Below are 19,610 nucleotides of genomic sequence, written 5' to 3' on the forward strand. Positions count from 1 at the left end.
AATTGGGCGGGGAAAAAATTAATGAAATATAACAAGGGCAAGTGTAGAGTCCTGCATCTGGGCAGGAACAACCCCAGGTTCCAGTGTAAGTTGGGGAATGACCTATTAGAGAGCAGTGTAGGGGAAAGGGACCTGGGGGTCCTGGGGACAGCAGGGTGACCATGAGCCAGCACTGGGCCCTTGTGGCCAGGAAGGCCAATGGTACCTGGGGTGGGTTAGAAGGGGGGTGGTCAGTAGGTCAGAGAGGTTCTCCTGCCCCTCTGCTCTGCCCTGGGGAGACCACACCTGGAATATTGTGTCCAGTTGTGGCCCCTCAGTTCCAGCAGGACAGGGAACTGCTGGAGAGAGTCCAGCGCAGCCACCAAGATGCTGAAGGGAGTGGAGCATCTCCCGTGTGAGGAAAGGCTGAGGGAGCTGGGGCTCTGGAGCTGGACAAGAGGAGACTGAGGGGTGACCTCATTAATGTTTACAGATATCTAAAGGGTGAGTGTCAGGAGGATGGAGCCAGGTTCTTCTCAGTGACAGGACAATGGGTAATGGGTTCAAACTGGAACACAAGAGGTTCCATTTAAATATGAGAAGAAACTTCTTCTCAGTGAGGGTGACAGAGCCTAGACGAGGCTGCCCAGGGGGGTTGTGGAGTTTTCTTCCTTGGAGACATTCAAAACCCACTTGGACATGTTCCTGTGCGACCTCACCTGGGCGTTCCTGCTCCAGCAGGGGGATTGGACTGGATGATCTTTTGAGGTCCCTTCCAATCCCAAACATACTGTGATACTGTGATACTACTAATAGGTCAGACTTACTGCAGTCCCCGATGGCTCTGACAAAGGGAGTGACGGCTGAAACCTTGACACAGGTTTCACAACCTGTGCCACAGGTCTCTGTGGGGCAGCTTTCTGTGCTGTCCTCTTCACCAGTACCTGCGCCCAGTTTACTAAGCCCTGGCTCAAGATTTTCCCACAGCACGAAAAGGGGTAGAGCGGGATTTAGATTTTCATACTTTGTAACAAAAAATGAATCAAAATTTGAAAGCGTGCCAAGCGGAAGAAAAAAGACAACAGTGACTTTTTCCTGCATCTACATTTAAATCAACACTTGCTGTCTTGGGTCTGCACATTCTTCTCCAGGGAGGATGTAAACTAAACAGAGCTGCAGTTAATCCAGGATCCCCAAAGAGAATTAATTAAGCAGGCTTTCCCACCCTTTTCTTTTGGTATTACAGGGCACTTACTACTCCTAGCTGCATATTTTAGTGAAATCTATTGTAGGTGAATACAGAAGTAATTTCTTGATTAGCTCTCACCTTGTCAAGGCAAGATACTAAAGAGAGTTCATCTAATCTTGTCTGAAAGCAGCTTGGATTTGTCATAAAAACATTTTCTTTTTTTTTTTTTTTTTTTATGTTTAAAGCAAAAAATATGAGATGATTTTCTAAAGGCGCACATTGCATGTCTGTGGCGTTGGGATACGAGCAGAGGCTTTTATAAAGGTATTTTGGTTTACTGTTATGGTGAAAAGAAAAGAACACCTATCACGAGACTGTACCCGAACTATTTATTTGAGTGGGCAGAACACTCAGCTGGCAGAAACCACACTGATGTACATCTAGCTGATCCCCTCTTACATTTCCTACAATCCCATCACTACTTCTTTTGATGGTAACATGGAAAAGAAGGCAGTATTACATTTTTCTCCCTACATTTTGCATTTATCTGAGAACTGTGCTTTTCACCAAGATAAATGCTCATCCAAAAAAAGCTTATGGACTTACAGAGGGCCAGTCATAATATTAATGGGAAGTTTCATTTACGAAACAAAATTATTCACTGAGAAAAGAGCACCCCACGTATAAGACATTCGCGGGTGCCTATCCCTCTATCAATGACTTGTGTTTCCCCAGCTGTGGTAGCCATAAGAATGTTTCCAGGTATTGTAAAATTAAATCCTAATTTGTTGCTAAATTACTCACTGATTATTTAGGCTAGGGTAGCCCTGCAAATCCTCGCTGTGCAAGGCACTGTATACCCACATGTGACAGTCCTTGCCCCAAAGAGCTTAGCTGTCGATCACGAGAAACAGAACCTTTGGAGTAATTTAACATGCACACAAAAGTCTCTGCATGAAGTATAGCAAGCAGAATAGAATAAAAGAAATGCAAGACCTTTTAGTACTGCTCCATAGAAACTTCCTCCAATGCTGCATTGTGTTATAAAGACACATTCTATGAAACTGAATCTGGAGCCACAGTGCTCTTCTCTACACAAACCAAAAGTTCATTTTAGATTACGGAACATCAATATTTTCAGCAAAAATGAAATCTTAAATCCAGACAAATTATTCTGATGTGGAGAAAAGGAGATAAAAATAGAACTTGTGTGGGTTTGAATTTTAATTCACATGCAAGAGGCCATAATGTAACCCATCAGTCAAGCTTCGAAGATGAACTGCTAATTAACACAGATGTTGCCTTCCCTTTTACTATTGTGACTTTCTCCAGATTAACTTTTCCTTAAAGTAAAAAAGGAACAAAATATTTCTCTTTCCTTTTTTTTTTTTTTAAAAAAAAAAAACAAACCCAAACCAACTATATAGTTTAATGAAAGATACAAACATTTATAGGTAACATGTTATGGTTTAATTTCAATATTAGGGTCTTGTTTACTCTCTATATTGTATCCAAACGTCTCTAGTCTTTCACTGGTTTCTTAACTAACTCACATCTGTCCAGCTTTCTAGATAGAAGCAAATTCTCCCAGTCTCTGAGCTACTGAATCTTCCCCACCTTCTCCATTGCTCTGTTCACACAGTAGCTGGCTTTCTGATGGGCACCCCTCACTGATGTACGTTGGACAGAAGAGTCTGAGGTCTAATTAAAGCCCCCACTTGAAACAGAGGGTCCCAAATCCTCAGGACTTGCATGACTACCTTTTGTCTTTCCCCTTCTGTCCACCAAGAGCCACTACATCTGTGCTGCAGGGTCTTTGGAAGGCCAGGTGCCTAAAGCCATTGACACAAGTATCCGCAATGAAGGCACCACCTTGATTGCAGATAGACACATTCAGCAGAACAGGCAAAGAATGGTGCATTTTCTTCTCTCAGATGGCAGCGTTTAGAAAAAAGCATGATACAGCAAACAATTTAGAAAAGCAGAAGACGCCACGGAGAAGCTCATTGGAAGAGGAACTGTGGCTCAGAGTAGATTCCCTTCTATCCCACTGCACAGTTCCTTCAGCAACAGACAATTTCAGGATGTTTCCTTCCCATATTCATTGAATAGACTGCAAAAGGTTCATACAAATGGAAGCGGGGAGGAAAAATCTCCATGCTTATTAAAATGACAGTGAAATGCTCTAAAAGAGAATTTTTATGGCTTCCCTGCTCTCAGTGGAAGTAACAGATCAGTTAATTTTCTAAGTCTTCCACAATCCAGCTTTTTGAGAATGGTCAACACGAGAATTATCAGACTGATCATCTCACCAGCTCACTGTCAGCATGATGCCTAGTTACCAAGTATGGTGACGAATTTATTTAGCTTCAGGGATTCGATATTTCCAGTGAACCAAAGTCACTAGAGCACATTCATGAAGCGGGACGGTGGTCCTTTGCTTTATAAATGAAAGCTCTGGTTTCTCCTCCACATAACACATTGCTCTCAGTGTCATCACCTTTTCAGTGGTTCCCAGCGTCAGTGATAACGTGGAGGCTCAGCTGTGCTGCCAGGGAAGCTCCGCAGGCACCTGCCAGCACACATCAGAGGGGCTGCTGCTGCTCCTCAGGCGTCAAAGCTCAGGACATCACCTTTAACCGGATTCTTCTCTATAAGCTTTGCACATCAAACATTAAAACAAACTAGTCCATTACAACTAGAAACTGCAGCCCGCTTGTCACAGTATAGATGACCCAAGACTACATATTTTTGGCACCAAATTATAAAATCTAAAGCTGCAAAAAAATCTGTTGTACAGTAATGTCACAGAGAACCTCGGCTCACACTAGTAACTACATTGCTGGAAGGAATACCAGATTAAAAATTAAGAGTTCAATCACACACAGTACTGGAGATAGCATCACAATTAGCTTTACAAAACAACATCATTCTTTATGAGGCTTTTTCTTTTTCTCTTCATGCTATTTGCCTGATAAGCCTTTGCCAGAAAAGACATTAAACTAATTAAAATTACTTATAGAAAATGTGGGACAACTGAAATGATTTATTGATTTTTCTTCTCAAAATAAACCTTATTTTGAATTCCAAATATACAATAATAAAAATAAAGCAGAAGCCTCAGATAGTATGTTTACTCCCAACATGTTAATAAATTTACAGAGACAATCCATTAAAACTTTAAGGTTACAATAGCTGTTTGGAAAAATCAGTGTAGAATACATTTTATGCAATTAAATTCCTTTTCTGCTGTAAGGTACAAAGCCAAGAGCTGAGGTGTTTTCAGGAAAACCTACAACTAACGGGAACTTCCAACAATAGTTTAAAGGAAAAAGTGTCCAGGCCAACAAGTCAAAGTGTGAACATTTGTTATGCAATATTAATGTGCCGCTGATATAATCCGCTATCTGCATGCAATCTGAAGAGATGAGAGAATATGAAGCTGTGTTAAATATCAGTCTGTGGTAACTATCGCTTCTTATCTAGGCACGGAAATAACGAATCTTTTTGCTTCAGTTCTTTGGGAACTCATTTTAAGCATTTCTACAAGACCTTCGTCGTCCACCCTGCAACGTCATGAATGCTCCTTAGATCATATTGAGAATTTGCTCGTCCTGTGAATATCCCCAGTGTTCAAATGTATTTCTACGAAGGATGCTCATGGACTGACAGTCTGAGCAGAACACAGCATTTGATCCTTCACGAGGACCCTCCTCACAACTCTCTATCTTAAATCCCTTTGAAGTTTCAAAAACATACCTAGACTTACTGAAAAATGAATAGCTGATCCAGTTTGATGTTGTCCCTGTCTTTTTTATATACCCCATCTCCAGAGCTCCAACTCAGGCACTTAGATATAAACGTTCTGTAGTACATACAATGAATATATACAAGTAAATAGATGCAACAGCCACATTCACAAACCAGCAGTTTTACCCCTCGATCTCTGTGGTGCCTTTTGCCACTCCACTAGCCATTTTGTCCTCAGATTTGACAAGAGAAGGCATAGCACTTAGGCAAAATACATTACTTCTCTTTTTTTCTGCTCTGCAAGTCAGCATTATCTGATTAGGTCTACTTCCTACGGCTTGTTCAGTCTTGCTTATCAGACACACTGGAAAATATTTCCAATAATAAGCCACCAGAAATCTGCCTTCATATCTGGTGTCAGGCTACATATAACAGAAATCTTTTCATATTAGTTTTAAAGTATTGCTTCATTCAACAAGCCGACGGCTGGCTGACACACAATCTAACCTAAAGGCTATGGATCAGCAGGTAAATGCAGAAATTCTATTAGTTTTCAGACCTGAGGTTTACGCCTTTCATTTCAAATGAAATCAAAATCCTACACATGAATAGGTAAAGCACAGAGTAAAGATCCTTTCTTAAAACCATCCATTACCTGTTACATGAGTGCAAGGAAGAAAGCAGTTCCTGCATCTTGTATATACTGAATTTCTTGTGCTCAACGACTCTGGCAAGGATGGTAAATAGCAGACATAAAAGAGATCCATTTTGAGGAAAAATTAAAACCATGACGAACATTATATCAGGCAATGTGAAATCCTGCAAAGGTGCGAAGACAGGCATATTCAGATATGCTTGGTATTAACAAAACCTCTCCAAGCTTGTACAAATTGGACTTTCTTACTTCAATCTGAATTTAAATGTTGTAGGCAAACTGTCTATGCTTTAGAGGTTTTAGAAATGAGCATCCTCATGTAGCACCAGAGGAACGAAATAATGCAAAAGTGCATATTACAATGTACCCAGAAAGTTTAGGAAAATATTTCTTTTTCCAAAGCAGAAGGAAGGGCTGACACACCAGAAGGCTGTGCTGCCATTCAGCGAGACCTGGACAGGCTGGAGGACTGGGCAGAGAAGAACCTGATGAAGTTCAACAAGGACAAGTGTAGGGTCCTGCACCTGGGGAGGAATAACCCCAGGCACCAGGACAGGGTAGGGGCAGACCTGCTGGAAAGCAGCACTGCGGAGAAGAACTGGGGAGTTCTGGTTGACAACAGGTTGGCCATGAGTCAACAATGTGCTCTCGTGGCCAAGAAGGCCAATGGTATCCTGGGGTGCATTAAGAAGAGTGTAACCAACCAGTTGAGGGAGGTGATCCCCTCCCTCTACTCTGACCTGGTGAGGCCTCATCTGGAGTACCGCATCCAGTTCTGGGCTCCCCAGTTTAAGAAGGACAAGGAATTACTGGAGGTAGTCCAGCGGTGGGCTACGAAGATGATTAGGGGCCTAAAGCACCTTTCTTATGAGGAGAAACTGAGAGAGCTGGGTCTGTTCAGCCTGGAGAAGGCTGAGATGGGATCTCATCAATGTTTATAAATATCTCAAGGCTGGCCGTCAAGAGGAGGGAACAAATTCTTTCCAGTTGTGCTCAACGATAGGGTGAGGGGCAATGGGCACAGACTGAAGCACAGGAGGTTCCATCTGAATATGAGGAGAAACTTCTTTACCTTGAGGGTGCCAGAGCACTGGACCAGGCTGCCCAGAGAGGTTGTGGAGTCTCCTTCTCTGAAGACACTCAAAACCCACCTGCCCACATTCCTATGCAATGTACTCTAGGTGAACCTCCTGCTGGGTTGGACTAGATGATCTCAACAGGTCCCTTCCAACCCCAACCATTCTGTGATTTCGTGAAGAAAAGCATGACTTTCTCTTAGAAAAATTAGCTGTAATATTTGTCTTTGGAGCATGGCATTAAAGAGTAAAGAAGCTACTTGGCTTGTTGGGGTCCCTCTTTCTTATTATACAAGCCTACTCATATCTTTCATTTGTCTTTGTGTTTATTTGTATTTAATCTGTATTTTCCTCTGGCAATAGGTTTGATAGCCACTTGTTTCATTTCGTGTTGAAGCTATCTTACAGCTTGATGATTACAAGTGAGCTGGTATTCTTTATCATAGCTCTTAGCTATTATAATATTCAGTCCTCATATATGGATTTCCCCTACATTTTCTCCAAGAGAGGTAGAAGTGTAGCTGTTACACAAAACTGAGAAGAAACAGAAGTCTACACAGTGTGAGATTTCACCTTATGTGTTCAGTCGGATCAAGAAATGTTACGTCAACTGGCTTACAGTAAAAGCAAACAGAAAACTCCAGATGCAATGTCAGGGTACAGCTCTCAGTTAAGTCCAATAAGCCAATTAAATCACAGTTTATGAAGGAATAAAAACCAGCCATGATCGTTCTGTTTTATCTCACAGAAGATGAAAGCAGAAATGCAGGTGTATCTTGCCCTTCTGACAAGTATATGCCAGCACTTCTCCCGATTCTGCATAAGAACTTTTGACATGGAAACAGTGCTCTGTACTCTCCAGTCAAAGGCTGACCTAAATGGTGCATGAAAATCCACTTTCTGTTGCGGTATACTAAAATCAGGGATGCAGAAAGCTAATATGAAATATACCATCCGAGCTGGCTCCACTGCTCTTGTGGTACCTTTCATCCCAAAAGGTTCATGGCAGACTGCATACACACTGACAAATGCTCCACTTGCAAGGGAATGTGGAAGGCGTTTAACAGCATGGCAACGACAAAGGACAATTTAGGATGAGGAGGAAGGTCTGTGTATCAAGTAAACTCCCCAACAGCATGGGAGATGCTTGTGCAATGCCGTCAAGAGAGGAATACTGATATGGAGTAGTTTCCTAACGCATCCTTGAATTACCTTGGAAATTGCTCATCGAAGTATTGACTGGATCTGACTATGTTGAACTTGTTTGATCTGCTGATATTGGGCTGTATGGCTGCAGTTTGTGATAAGAAGCCAGTGTTAAAAATAAACTTCAGATCTCAGAAAAGCCAAGCAAGAAAACCCACAACCCTAAACTATTCACATTCAATACAAACAGGTAATTTATTCTTGAACTGCTCATATAATAGTCTATATCCATCTATCATTATGAAAAATACATGGATAAACAGCTTATTACCATATGAAACAACGCAGAGATCTTATGTCTCATAGATTTACAAGCATTGCTCAGGGCTTTGCTGTTTTAGACTAATGCCATTATCTTTATGCTGTGTAGTATTGTCCTCCATTGTGCAGTATTCATTATTATGCGCTTTTTTATTCACTACCTCTGCAGATATGCACAGATCAAGCTAACCGATTTTCTGGTACCACAGACATGCATTGCACTTAGGTCTACCACAGGTATTCCTCATGCTTACAAAACAAAGCTCTTCACTCTTTGTAAATGTTGAATGATTTCAATGGTGTTATTAGGACTTTGTTTACCCTCCATTCATTCCTAGGAGGATTTAAGAAATAAAAATTTACTGGTAGGGGGAAGGAATATAAATTGAACTACTTTATGAAGGCCATTCCTTAAAATGACTCAGACAATAAATTTCAGCAATTGTTAAAGAGCAAAAGCTTTTGTAGGTACCTGAGAACAACAACACAGGTGGAGGAAGAAGAGAGAACATCTTCAGCTGAGATCATTCAGGTTTACCATTTACTTGTACAAGCCTAACCAGAGAGCTGCTCCTCAATTAGTGAACTGTCACTTCTCCTCTGGGCCTTGAATGACACTTTGCTCTTGTTTTACCTTTGTATTTTTATTTGGTTTCTTTAAGTGCTTGCAAAGGATTAGTTTGAAAGGATGCTTGTTTTCACACACTGTGGAATGAGTTGCCTGTTTCTAACTTGCAAACTACAATGCAGGCTAGACAGACTCCATAACATATAAACAGAGTTTATAGAGGCTGTAAGAAGCAGCTGGAGTGGAAGTGTTTTGCACAGAGCAGTGTTCGAAAAGATGCTAGATATTATCTCACTCAGTCCTCAAATACCACGGTAAATGAACACATAAAACAAACCTAATTTCTCCCATGAAGATTTCTGAGTTTCTCTTTAAGGAAAGAGTCTGGGATGAAGGCATAGGAAATACAAAATTATCTCCTTTTGGTAACTTATTTCACTAGTGCACGAACTGCATGAAAGACACTTCTGTATTGCACGAATGTGTGAAAATTAACCATGGGAAAAATGCATTTTACACTGCGGTCCAGAACTGAAATATACATTGGTGACATTCTCCTTTCTAAGCAGTTTAATACTGCAAGTAAATGAGACCTCACAGTGTTATGCAAGGTATGCAAGGGCAGATATCACCAACAAGCAGAAAAGTTAAGACTCGGGCGGACAAAGCCAGACCCATACAGCTCAGTTAAATCTATTGTGAGCTCAAGTACCACCCTCAGTCATGCTCAGCAGCCTGTCAGACACAGCGCAATCAAGCTGTGTGGTTGATGATGTTACCGATCCAACTGTTTCTCACCACCAAACAACTGGAGGTTACGGATCCCACAGTTCTGGTAGCACATGATGCAGGTCTCTAACTTGCTTCATGTAAAATAACCAGACTAGACCGACTTGCACCCATGGGAAGCACGACAGCAGGTAGCTGACTACGCTGGGCGGTTAGGAAGTGGCTCTGTCTCACACCAGTCCAGCCAGGAACATGTGCCTTGACCCTCTGGAAATGTGCATTCATGAGTTTTGATAGAGCAGCTTCCTAGAATTTTCTACTGATAGGAAATTGGGAAAACAAATGCATCTAAGGAGAACAAAATATCTGATATTTTGATCATGGGCAAGCAAATACCTTCAAAAAGACTTTGGACCTGCAAAGACCGTTATTGGAACAACATCTTTTTCAAGCCTGGCTTGAAGTATGCCTAGTATCCACATATAAAGATCATCATTGTAATGGTAATTGCTTTGCCACTCCAGGAGTCCACTCCAGGAGCCTGAATAGCAGACACAGCTATGATTAAATGTAATTCAATTCACCTCTTTGTATCTTTTACCTGGCACCACGTTGTTATTTACCTGAACAGTGGTTATAAACCCTCACAATTCAAATATTATACAACAAAACCAGAATATTGCCAACTTGAGACAAGACCACTAGTAAAGCACTCCTCCTTAAGCAAATAATGCTGAGAGATTTTCAGTACTTTGCCTTAGGCGTTTAACTTTGTTCAAAAATAATCATGAGGGTAGGCAGAAAACATATTTGACAGAGCGGTTAGGTGGAGGCTTATATTACTATGGATTTTCGTTCAGTAGAAGCAGGTAGAAGATGAGTTTAATGCACTTTCTAGAAAACGATCTTTTGCTTTACTCCTATTTGCTAAAACAAAAAGTTTCAATTCAAACGATATTTTTTCCACAATGCCATGAAAAGTGAAGGTGTAAAATCATTTATGTTCTTTGTGATGTCTTTTGGTTTGGGGTTTGACATCACACTGTACTGTGCTCCTATCTAAATGACTTCATGGATTGATGGCCTCAGCTGCCCAAGTGCTTGAAATCAGCATTTGCACAAAGTTGTACTGAATTATTAAGTTGCCTTCACATTTTGGAGTGCTCCAAAATAAATATCAATCTTTCGGTTTCTGTTCAAAGTACTTCCTGAAAGCAAAATGAATTAATCTATTAGCACACCTGTAAATTAAGTAGGTATTCTGACTTGTTAACTGAAGCAGACAGAAGCTGTCTGAGATGTCCAAACAGCTTGCTCTTGCTCCCATTGAAACCACCAGCAGTGCTCTCATTGTCTTCAGAGTCATGGGGCAGAGCCCAGAGTAAGCAGCAAATAATAAAAACCATAAATCTAATTCTCAATCAATTGCATTAATAACACATAGTAGACTACAGGGCGACAGGAAGGCAATGTGCTTGGCAAAAACAAGTTGCACGAAGCAACAGTTAATACGGCACATCCCACAAGGGTATGTAGGCATTTGCAACATGAGCACCTGTATATTATTTGTCCCAGCAGTTCTTGAATATCTCCCTTACCGGTGGGCAATGTGCCGGTAACCATGCAATTGTGACGGAAAAGCACCTGGAGCCCCATTTAAAAAGTGAAAATCCCTGTTTGCTTCTGCCCCTGAATCTCAAGCAGACCCGATAAACCTGCTGATGCCAGATTAGGAAAAACATATTCCACAGTTTATCATAAATAAGTGGGATGTATGTTTAGGTTCTGCCTGCAAAGAAAACCCTTCATCCTGGCTTGAATGGGTAGGGAACTTTTCAAAGTACAGAATTTCAAACAAGATTAAGCCCCAGTAAATCCTCTTTCATTGTGCCTTGCTGTGCAGACTGTCCTTTCACTAAACACAGGTTTGAAATATGGGGTAGCTTATTTCCCAGAGTGCCATCCTTCTTTGGCTCAAATTCCCACAGAGATTTGTTTTCTCAGCCAACCCTGCACATTCCTCCCACTAACGAGTACAACTGTGCTACAAAACAGACATCAAAATGACTGCCATGCCACAGAATCCAGGCTCCTACAAAGAAGAAATAGAAAAGAGACAGACATTGTTCAACCCGATCTCCCAAAATGATGCAGAATCCCTTCAAATCAATTGACCTGATGTTCCTGGTGGTTTTGTATTTCTTGTTCTCCGCCTTTTCCAAAATGTCCTTTTCAATAAAGCTTGAATAAATCTTCAGAAATGTAAATGAAGTGCTCTGGAAAGGGCAAGCAATCAGCTTTGAAGCCCAAGGAAAAGAAATATTTTTCATTGCAGAATTTATACATCATCCATTCAGACGCAGTATCTTAATTTTAACCTATATGGTGTCTATGAATGAGCCTGAGCCTCACCTGAAATAAATGAAGTCTCGCTGAAAGAAAAAATGAAGTGATAGCCTTTTTCCAAGTTCTAACAGAAGACAGGAATTATTCAGAAAAGAACAACAACCAATGCAAGTATTGTAAATACTGCAAATATTTCTTTCATATGAAGCAGAAATGATTTTATAGCTTTCCTGAGAGGAACTGTGAAACCCATTTTCTTTTTCCTGCAAGGATAAGTAAAAATCTTCTGAAACTCTATTACTATTATACTCTAAAATATGTATAAGGCACAGACATAAACTCTCCTAAGAAAACAGCAAGAAAACAATCTAGTTAAAGGTTTCTAATCTACCTGTACAACATTACCCTTCTGGTTTCTTCTCGAATAAAAATGAGTGATTAGAGGGATGAAAACCAGCAATTAATTCATTAATTTGTAAGGGCAGAGGAATAAAATCCTTAAAATCCTGGATGTTTCCCCAGGAGTTTTGCTGAGTGATTTTGTACCTTCTGAAGGCATGTGCCAAGAGAAGGTCAGCTGAACTAATCCATGCTTACACCTTGGCATCTCCATTGAAACATGACATCTCTGTACTGTAGAGTTATTACTTGCTGCCTATGACACTAAGTCTCAGAAAAAGGCCAGACTTGATCCCGAATGGAGGTGTGACTGACATGTCTTTCATAAGCCCAAGAAACCTATAGACTGGGTGTCTCAGGAGACTAATAGTTCAACTTCTTTTGGAGTATTTTCCTCTTCTGTCTGGCTTTCACAGCACACGTTTTCCCGATACAGTAACTCCAGAGCGGAAAAGGAAGCACCAAAACTCAAAGGCAAGTCAAATGTATTTGCTCATGCACATTTACCCAATAAACAGGGCTTAAGCATTCACTACCAGTTGTGAATTCGTCTCCTCTAAGTGTGAAACCACAGCTTCCTTGGTTGGTCTCACAAGTTTTTTCCACACAAAGCAGGGAATCCCAAAATCTCACAGTGAATGCCTGGCAGCAAACAAACAAATGAAACAACACATCACAGAATAAAAGCAGCCATAAAAAACCCTCATGTATAAAAATTAGTTGTCAGATAGCTGACAACTCCATTCTGTCTTCCTGTAGCTCGTAATACCCAGGAAACAACCTCTTCCCATTTATCACTATTTACCAATACCAGTCTCCCAGGTCTCAGAGCTTGGACCAGCTACAATTGCCACCCACTCCATATTCACAGAATCCATCTCCTTCTCATGCCATCTGTTCTTTGTCCTGGACTAATCATGATATATGGGGCAATATGATGACTACCTGCTCTCAACGCCGCTTACTGTAGGTTTCAGCAGAAACGCAACTGTGAGGCTACGAGTATCGTCTCTAAACTCCTGGTGTAAAACCACTGCAGCAGAGAGACAAGTTTTAGGATGAGTACTACTCCCGATGCTGTTATCACCCTTTGTTCTGTGTTGGAAGAGAGATTCTATCTGATTTTTTACCACTACTATACTTCAAAGCTACACTTGGTGCAAACAAATCTAGCTGATAATGGCCTCTCTTGGTTAACACAGGATCACGTCTGGAAACTTGACTACGAAAGGACTCTAAGATTTACTTCTGAAACTTAGGCTTTCATTGGTCTGTTTGGGAGGAAGGCTGGTTACTAGTGATAACACATGCATTTAGACTCTTAAAGAAACCTGACAGGTGCCAGACATAAGAAATTCTCATTTTCCTCTGCGAGTCTGGCTCCATTACACACATGTTCAGATCCCATTTTTGTTAGCCAAAGTCCTGTTTAAAAAATCATTTAACAGATTTTAAGAAGCCTGTAGTCATTTATTCAGAATTTTTCCTTTTTTATTTCAGTCGGATATTAATAGAACAGCAAAGAAAAATGTTCCCATGGTTTAAAGAACACATTTTTCTCTATATCTGCCTCTGCTTACACATGAGGGGGAAGAGGCTCTTATAATCTACAGTGCAAGCAGGAAAGGTGACAAGGGAAAACTTATCTTTTAAAATGCTTTCCTGTTTTACTTCAGGTGAAGCAGGTAGTTAACATGCTGGAGGCTGTTTTCTGTGTAACCTGGAATGCTAAAGAGAAGCGGCATTCTAAATATCATATATAGAGCCTGCATCATAACATCTGTGACAACTGGAGATGCACAGACAAGAATTAAAGTTTAACTAGTTTTGAAGTGAAAAGTTAAATACCAGAGAGAGTGCTTCTTACTATCTGCCCAATATTAAGAACACTAAATAATTTAAAAACGACAGTGAGGGTAATACATGCCGCAAACCACACAAGATTTTACCCTTGCAAACAAAGTTCAGGAGCTTTTTTGCTCACAGCAAAAGCATCTTGGTTTGAATTAGTATGATAAGTAAATATTCCCACTTCTCTGCTGGTTTGGAAGTGAGGTTAATAGAGGTGAAACATTCAAGCAACATCTCTAACATACACATTTTTCTGTGCAAGAAATCATTATTCCCACTTCATGATTTTGTCGGCCTGGATGTAAGATCTGCAAAATGGAGAAAAGTTTACAAAATGCAAAAACGACTTTGAGAGCAAAATAGAATTATATATTTATGTTTCTGGTCAGAAAGTAAGCTAGGGTAGTTATTTCATTGAATAAACAAAGACCAAAGCATCACCTCTCTCTTTGCTGTGGTCAAAGTCAGGATTTGCAGATCTCATCCACTAAGGCTTGCATCTTCAGACCGATCCAATCCAAGCAGTAGTAACATTTTAGTGGATTCTATTTCTTTTCTGCTTGAATTAACTGTCTGAAAGATTCATTACTTGCATAGTTCAAGGCTCTGAACAAATCTGAATTAACTTCAGTGGCTCATTTTCATAGGACAGAGTTAGTTTGTACACAAGTGTAATCTGAATTTTATCAGGAACTGAGGCTGTTTCGACAAGCATGGGACAAAAAACCCTAAGGCACTTGAGTACGTTAGAACCTAATTTCCTTAATTCATATTAAAACCAAATGTATAGAATATTGTAGTTTAAAAAAATCGTTGGTGTTAATAGGACAAGTGATAAAATGTGGGTCTAACCAAAATGACTCAGTATTGCACATTAAACCCCACAGAACCCAATTACTCATTGCTGTTTCTGGTGAGGAATGTGATATTCAAGGGTATAGCCTGACCTGCAGTCATAAAGAACACATATATTAAAAAGAGCAGGTTGATGGCAGGGCTACGAAATACTGTTCTTTTACTGCATGATCTTAGCTTTGAATCCATTGGTAGCAGTATTAGGACAAGAGTTACATGATACAATTTTATTTTAAAGCAATCAGGTCCATAGATTCAGCAAAATCCTGACATGGTTGTACTTGACAGAAGGCAACATTAATAAGCTTGGCCTTGGTATTAGGAAGATCTCCCTTTAAAAAAAGCACTTGTGTGTTTTCTTTTGAACTTGTCATTTTGATTTATCTGAGAATCTCTTCTTGATTTACCTTGAGAAACCTTACGAGGCATAAAGAGAGACCTTTTGGGGATGTCTTGTCACATGAAAAGGCTTTATCCTATTGTCCACCCAGTTTGCTAAGTAAGCGACCTGTCATGCTTCTATTAATTCGCTCAGGTCAAAGCTGAAATTCATTTTGAAGCTCATATTTCAGAATTTTTCTTCTTGAATCCATTGAGCTTGCTGTGTACAAGCACAAAACTGTCATAGAAAGGGAAAACAACAACAATGAAAAAAAAACCAAACAAAACAAATAAAAACCCCCCAACCAAACAACCAAAAAACAACAACAACAAAACCCCTGTCATGTGCTTTGGGTTGTTTTTCCCCCCTCTTCCAGTTCAAACAAGTGTCTGTTTTGTGCTGCTGAGATTGGTACAACACCTCATCCATTTCAAAAGGGAGACTGCTTTATGAACTCATGGAAAACGGTTATTTTATACAGCAGCTTGCAGATATGATCCTCTGACAAGCAGCGCTCATTAAAAGAGCATCAGCTGGCTCAAGCAGTAGTCTTGGTTGCTACTGAAGTAAGTCAGACCCTTGGGGATTTTAACATCATTTGTTCAACAAACAGTCTCATTCTGTCCAGCTGTAAAAGAAAAAAAAAAATCCAATTTAAAAATAAATCTTTTGTAATGTGCTCAAGGAAATGTATGGTATGGGAGGATTGAGAAGTTATCTATTATACAGGCATTCTGTTCACATCCAGGATGATTGTGCCTTGATAAACGAACAGTGACACTATTGGCAAACCCGGGATTTGAAGTAATGGTTCATTAATGCAACTGCACACTAAGTAATGTACCTGGGTGTCAGCATTCTGCCAGGTTTTCTTCCTCATTGTAATGCTCTTTTTCCTCCTGGATATGTTTAAAAAATATCCTGGCACTCCTGTCAATATATTAGTTTGAAAAATGTCACCATGGGCCCGGAACTGTTGTGTGTGTACGTAACTGTGCACTGACACAGCCATTGGCTTGATGCATTCTGGTGATGCGAGTTCAGCCTCCTGTAGAGATCCAAATTATGATACGATTGCACTGAGCTTACAGACTTCTCTCATGCTGGGATGGAGATGGTGTGAGGAGCTAAATTCACAAAACAGAGCAACGTGCTCACACGGCATGGTTTGAATAGCTCTTCCAGCTGCACGCCGCGCACATCTTGCTTTTCTTTAGAGGAGTGCAGAGATTAGATATGGCTGAGCTGGGGATGCGAGGTATTCACTTCTTCCTCTTCACTAACATGATCCTTCTCATTTTGATCTGAGCTTCCATCATTCCTTCCTTCCTTCCCTCTTTTTCTTCTTCTTTTATTTTTTTTAATCATATTCAACACTTCCCAACTCTACCTGCCAGTGACCAGATGTCTAATAGAATGGTTTGTATAGCCCATGGCTCTGTTCCAACAGGGTGAGTGCTCAAAGGCCCTGGCAAGAATATTTTAAAGTGTCGTTTAGGATTTAGGATCAATTTGAAAAAGACAATTACAATCAGCGCTGTTGGTAAGGCAAGGTTTTAAAGCACACATAGGGCAAAGGAGGATTCAACATCAAGGGGAATGACATCCAAAGGGGACGGACTTAGTAATTCCTTCCATCTGTCACCGATAGATGACAGAAAGTTCATTAAGCCATCTTTGTGTGATCAGAGAGGAAAACCGCATTTTCAGCACAATTATGTAGCACCATGCTTAACTATTATCATATATGTCAGCAACAATTGCTAGTTGTTGGATGGCTTATATACAAGTATCGTGAAGAACTCAAAAAAGGTGTGTGTAATTGTTTCAAATACGTTTCATTAGATTTTAATTTGTAGACGGATGTGACTGGTGCAGCATAAAGTGACCTCATGCTTCCTTGCCCCAGGAAATTCTTGGAAATGAGTGATTTCAGCTCAGTGGGATTCACATTGCAATGTATTTTAAATTACAAGAACTGAGTCTTTTGCTTGCTGTTGTCCATCTGCGTGATATTCTTTGATTTACTCCTAAACGCAGAACATATAGATTGCTTCTTATCTACATAGCTTAGTGAGTCTTACACAGAAAAATTAGGAAGGAAATCTCAAAGGCAATTATGTTGGAATGAAACAGCTGCAAGGAATCATCAAATGCGTTGTGGCCAGCGCCAGCGGGAGTGTTTGAAATAGTTGAGTTCATGTGAAAACTCACCTCACGCAGACTTTTTGAAGGAAGACGCAAGTGTTTGCTCAGGGATTTTTGAAATTTTACAGAATTGCTCAGTTTTCCCCAGTCCTATGAAGACATTACTAACAGTCAGCAGAGCTCTCCTTTGCCAGCGGCTACTGATTGTAATCCCTTTCCCCTGCCCTCGCAGGTAGGGAACGTGAACAAATATCCACTGCAGTTAATGGGATCATCTTAAATCCTTCAGAGGCAACTATCTTACTCCATTAACCCACCAGGGACTGGCTGTAACAGAGACAAGAGTGTGGTTTGACTCCCAACTTATCTCAATGGCCACAATATTTCTTAGGGCGCCCTTTACCAACGCATCTTTGCACACAAATGGGGCCGAATGCACCGAACTAATGAAGGTTACCTACTGTTCAAACTTTAAAGCACATCAAGGAGCATGCCTAACTAATTCCACCACCGGGCTAAGATCATGCTGTATATTTGACAGTAAGCACAGTCTTTCCAGCCTGCCCAGGGGAACCTCCACTCTTATCATTTTGGCTTTTGATGTGCAGCACCTACGGAACAAAAATACTTAGCAAGTTGCAAACATTAAGGGTGAACTTGAAAAGTTCTTGTTCCAAGCTCAGATACCCGATATTGAATGTGCCTGTTGGCACATTCCAAGCAAGAGCAATTTTAAAAACTAAACCTAACATACTATTATTGATCTGATTTTGTCTGCTGTGCAAGGTGCAGCCGTTCCGCTGAGGTACCTATGCAGTTCACACGGCTGAAGGCCACTGAACTAGAGAACAAGCTGATCGATTTCCTATTTGTGTCCAACAGTACTTTAGTGGCATTAAATATTATTTAATGGCACTGATTACATTTCAGTAAAATTTCCAAAGAAACCTTAACAAAAAATAGCAACAACCAGCCCTCCCCTTAACCGGTAGCATTGTTCTATAGCTGAAGCAAGCACACTGTCTGGTTGCACTGGAGGGTCACATCTTGATTAAGCAGAGTGTCAAGAGTATTGATAGCATCTTTTCAGTATTCTGGGGAGCAGTCATCAATAAAACCCTAACAGAGTACAATGACTTGTACTCTCCTTTTATTAATCATGAAAATATATTTACAGTTGGGGCAGAAGTGCATTGCAAGAAGCATCAGTCCTCTCTGCTCACATCCACATTGCAATCCCCGTTCATTTTATAGGAATTGAAGTCTAAAATGGAAGTCAGTTCACATGAATCTTCCTGTTGCACACAATTATTGTTACCAGAAATCTTCAAGGAAAATCAAAACAAAGCTCACAGGCAAATCAAAATGACAAGTTCAAAACAAAAACACATTAAAGCTTAAAGAAAAAAAATAGATCTATTTCCTTTACCGACTCAAACTTAATAAAGAAGATTCTGACAAGCACAGTGCTGTTATATATACAGCTGCCTGAGTCCACATTCCTGATTGCTTTATACGAAATGGTGTCAAGAAACTACCCTCTCAATAGTACTAAATGGGAAACATCTCGAGTGTATTTACTTCAAAAATCAAATGCAGGTGAGCAAGACGCCAGTTTAATTTCTTTTTTATGGTAAAATCCCTGGCTCATTGCTGGGCTGCAGCTGCCGGTTTGTTTGCAGATTGACTGGTCCAGAGGATACAGAATGTGAACAGCATCTCGGATTTTCAGGGGAGAGCAGAGGGGCAAAGTTCTCTCCTGCAGGTCAGCAGTGTGGCTCAGAAAGGCAAGTTTGCCTCTTCGTGGAGACCATCCAGACCAAAATCTTTCCCCTCACTCCATGAAGAAAATCTTTCTGGAAAGAATTCACTGTAACCAGTCACCGCCTGATCTCCGAGTTTCTTGTTTCACCAGTCCCAAGAGGTGCAAATCATCTCCTGGGATACATCAAACTGCTCGTGTCCGTGAGGGTAGGCAGCTCCTCAGCAGAGACATTCAGTATCTCACGTAGTTTAGCCCTTAACACACAGAGGCGAAAAAAGAAGAAAATAAAACTAAAATTAAATACTTTGCATGGTTCATGTGCATGAAACAAGGAATCCTCCTGACCACATACTGCAGGGGGTGAGCAGCTAGCGGAGTTCCTACCTAGAAAAGGAGAAAATGTTCTATTTCCTATGTCAATCCCATGGCAAATATTTGCAAGAACTAAGCA

General features: G+C 40.5%; 1 protein-coding gene across 3 annotated transcripts in view; it reads right to left on the reverse strand.

Moving 5' to 3' along the window:
• Positions 1 to 19,610, reverse strand: part of ST6GALNAC3 (ST6 N-acetylgalactosaminide alpha-2,6-sialyltransferase 3) — a 238,358-nt gene that overhangs the window by 15,712 nt on the left and 203,036 nt on the right. Inside the window, exon 4 of one of the 3 annotated variants that reach the window (XM_065071334.1) lies at positions 15 to 19,413. The exons of the other annotated variants lie outside the window; for them this stretch is intronic. Coding sequence (XP_064927406.1) covers positions 19,326 to 19,413 — 88 coding nt within the window. The 3' untranslated portion in view covers positions 15 to 19,325. Of the gene's footprint in view, positions 1 to 14; positions 19,414 to 19,610 lie in introns of those variants that run through there. 3 annotated transcript variants of the gene reach the window in all.

This window comes from Columba livia, chromosome 8, assembly GCF_036013475.1.
Source record: "Columba livia isolate bColLiv1 breed racing homer chromosome 8, bColLiv1.pat.W.v2, whole genome shotgun sequence".
Classification (NCBI taxonomy): Eukaryota; Metazoa; Chordata; class Aves; order Columbiformes; family Columbidae; genus Columba; species Columba livia.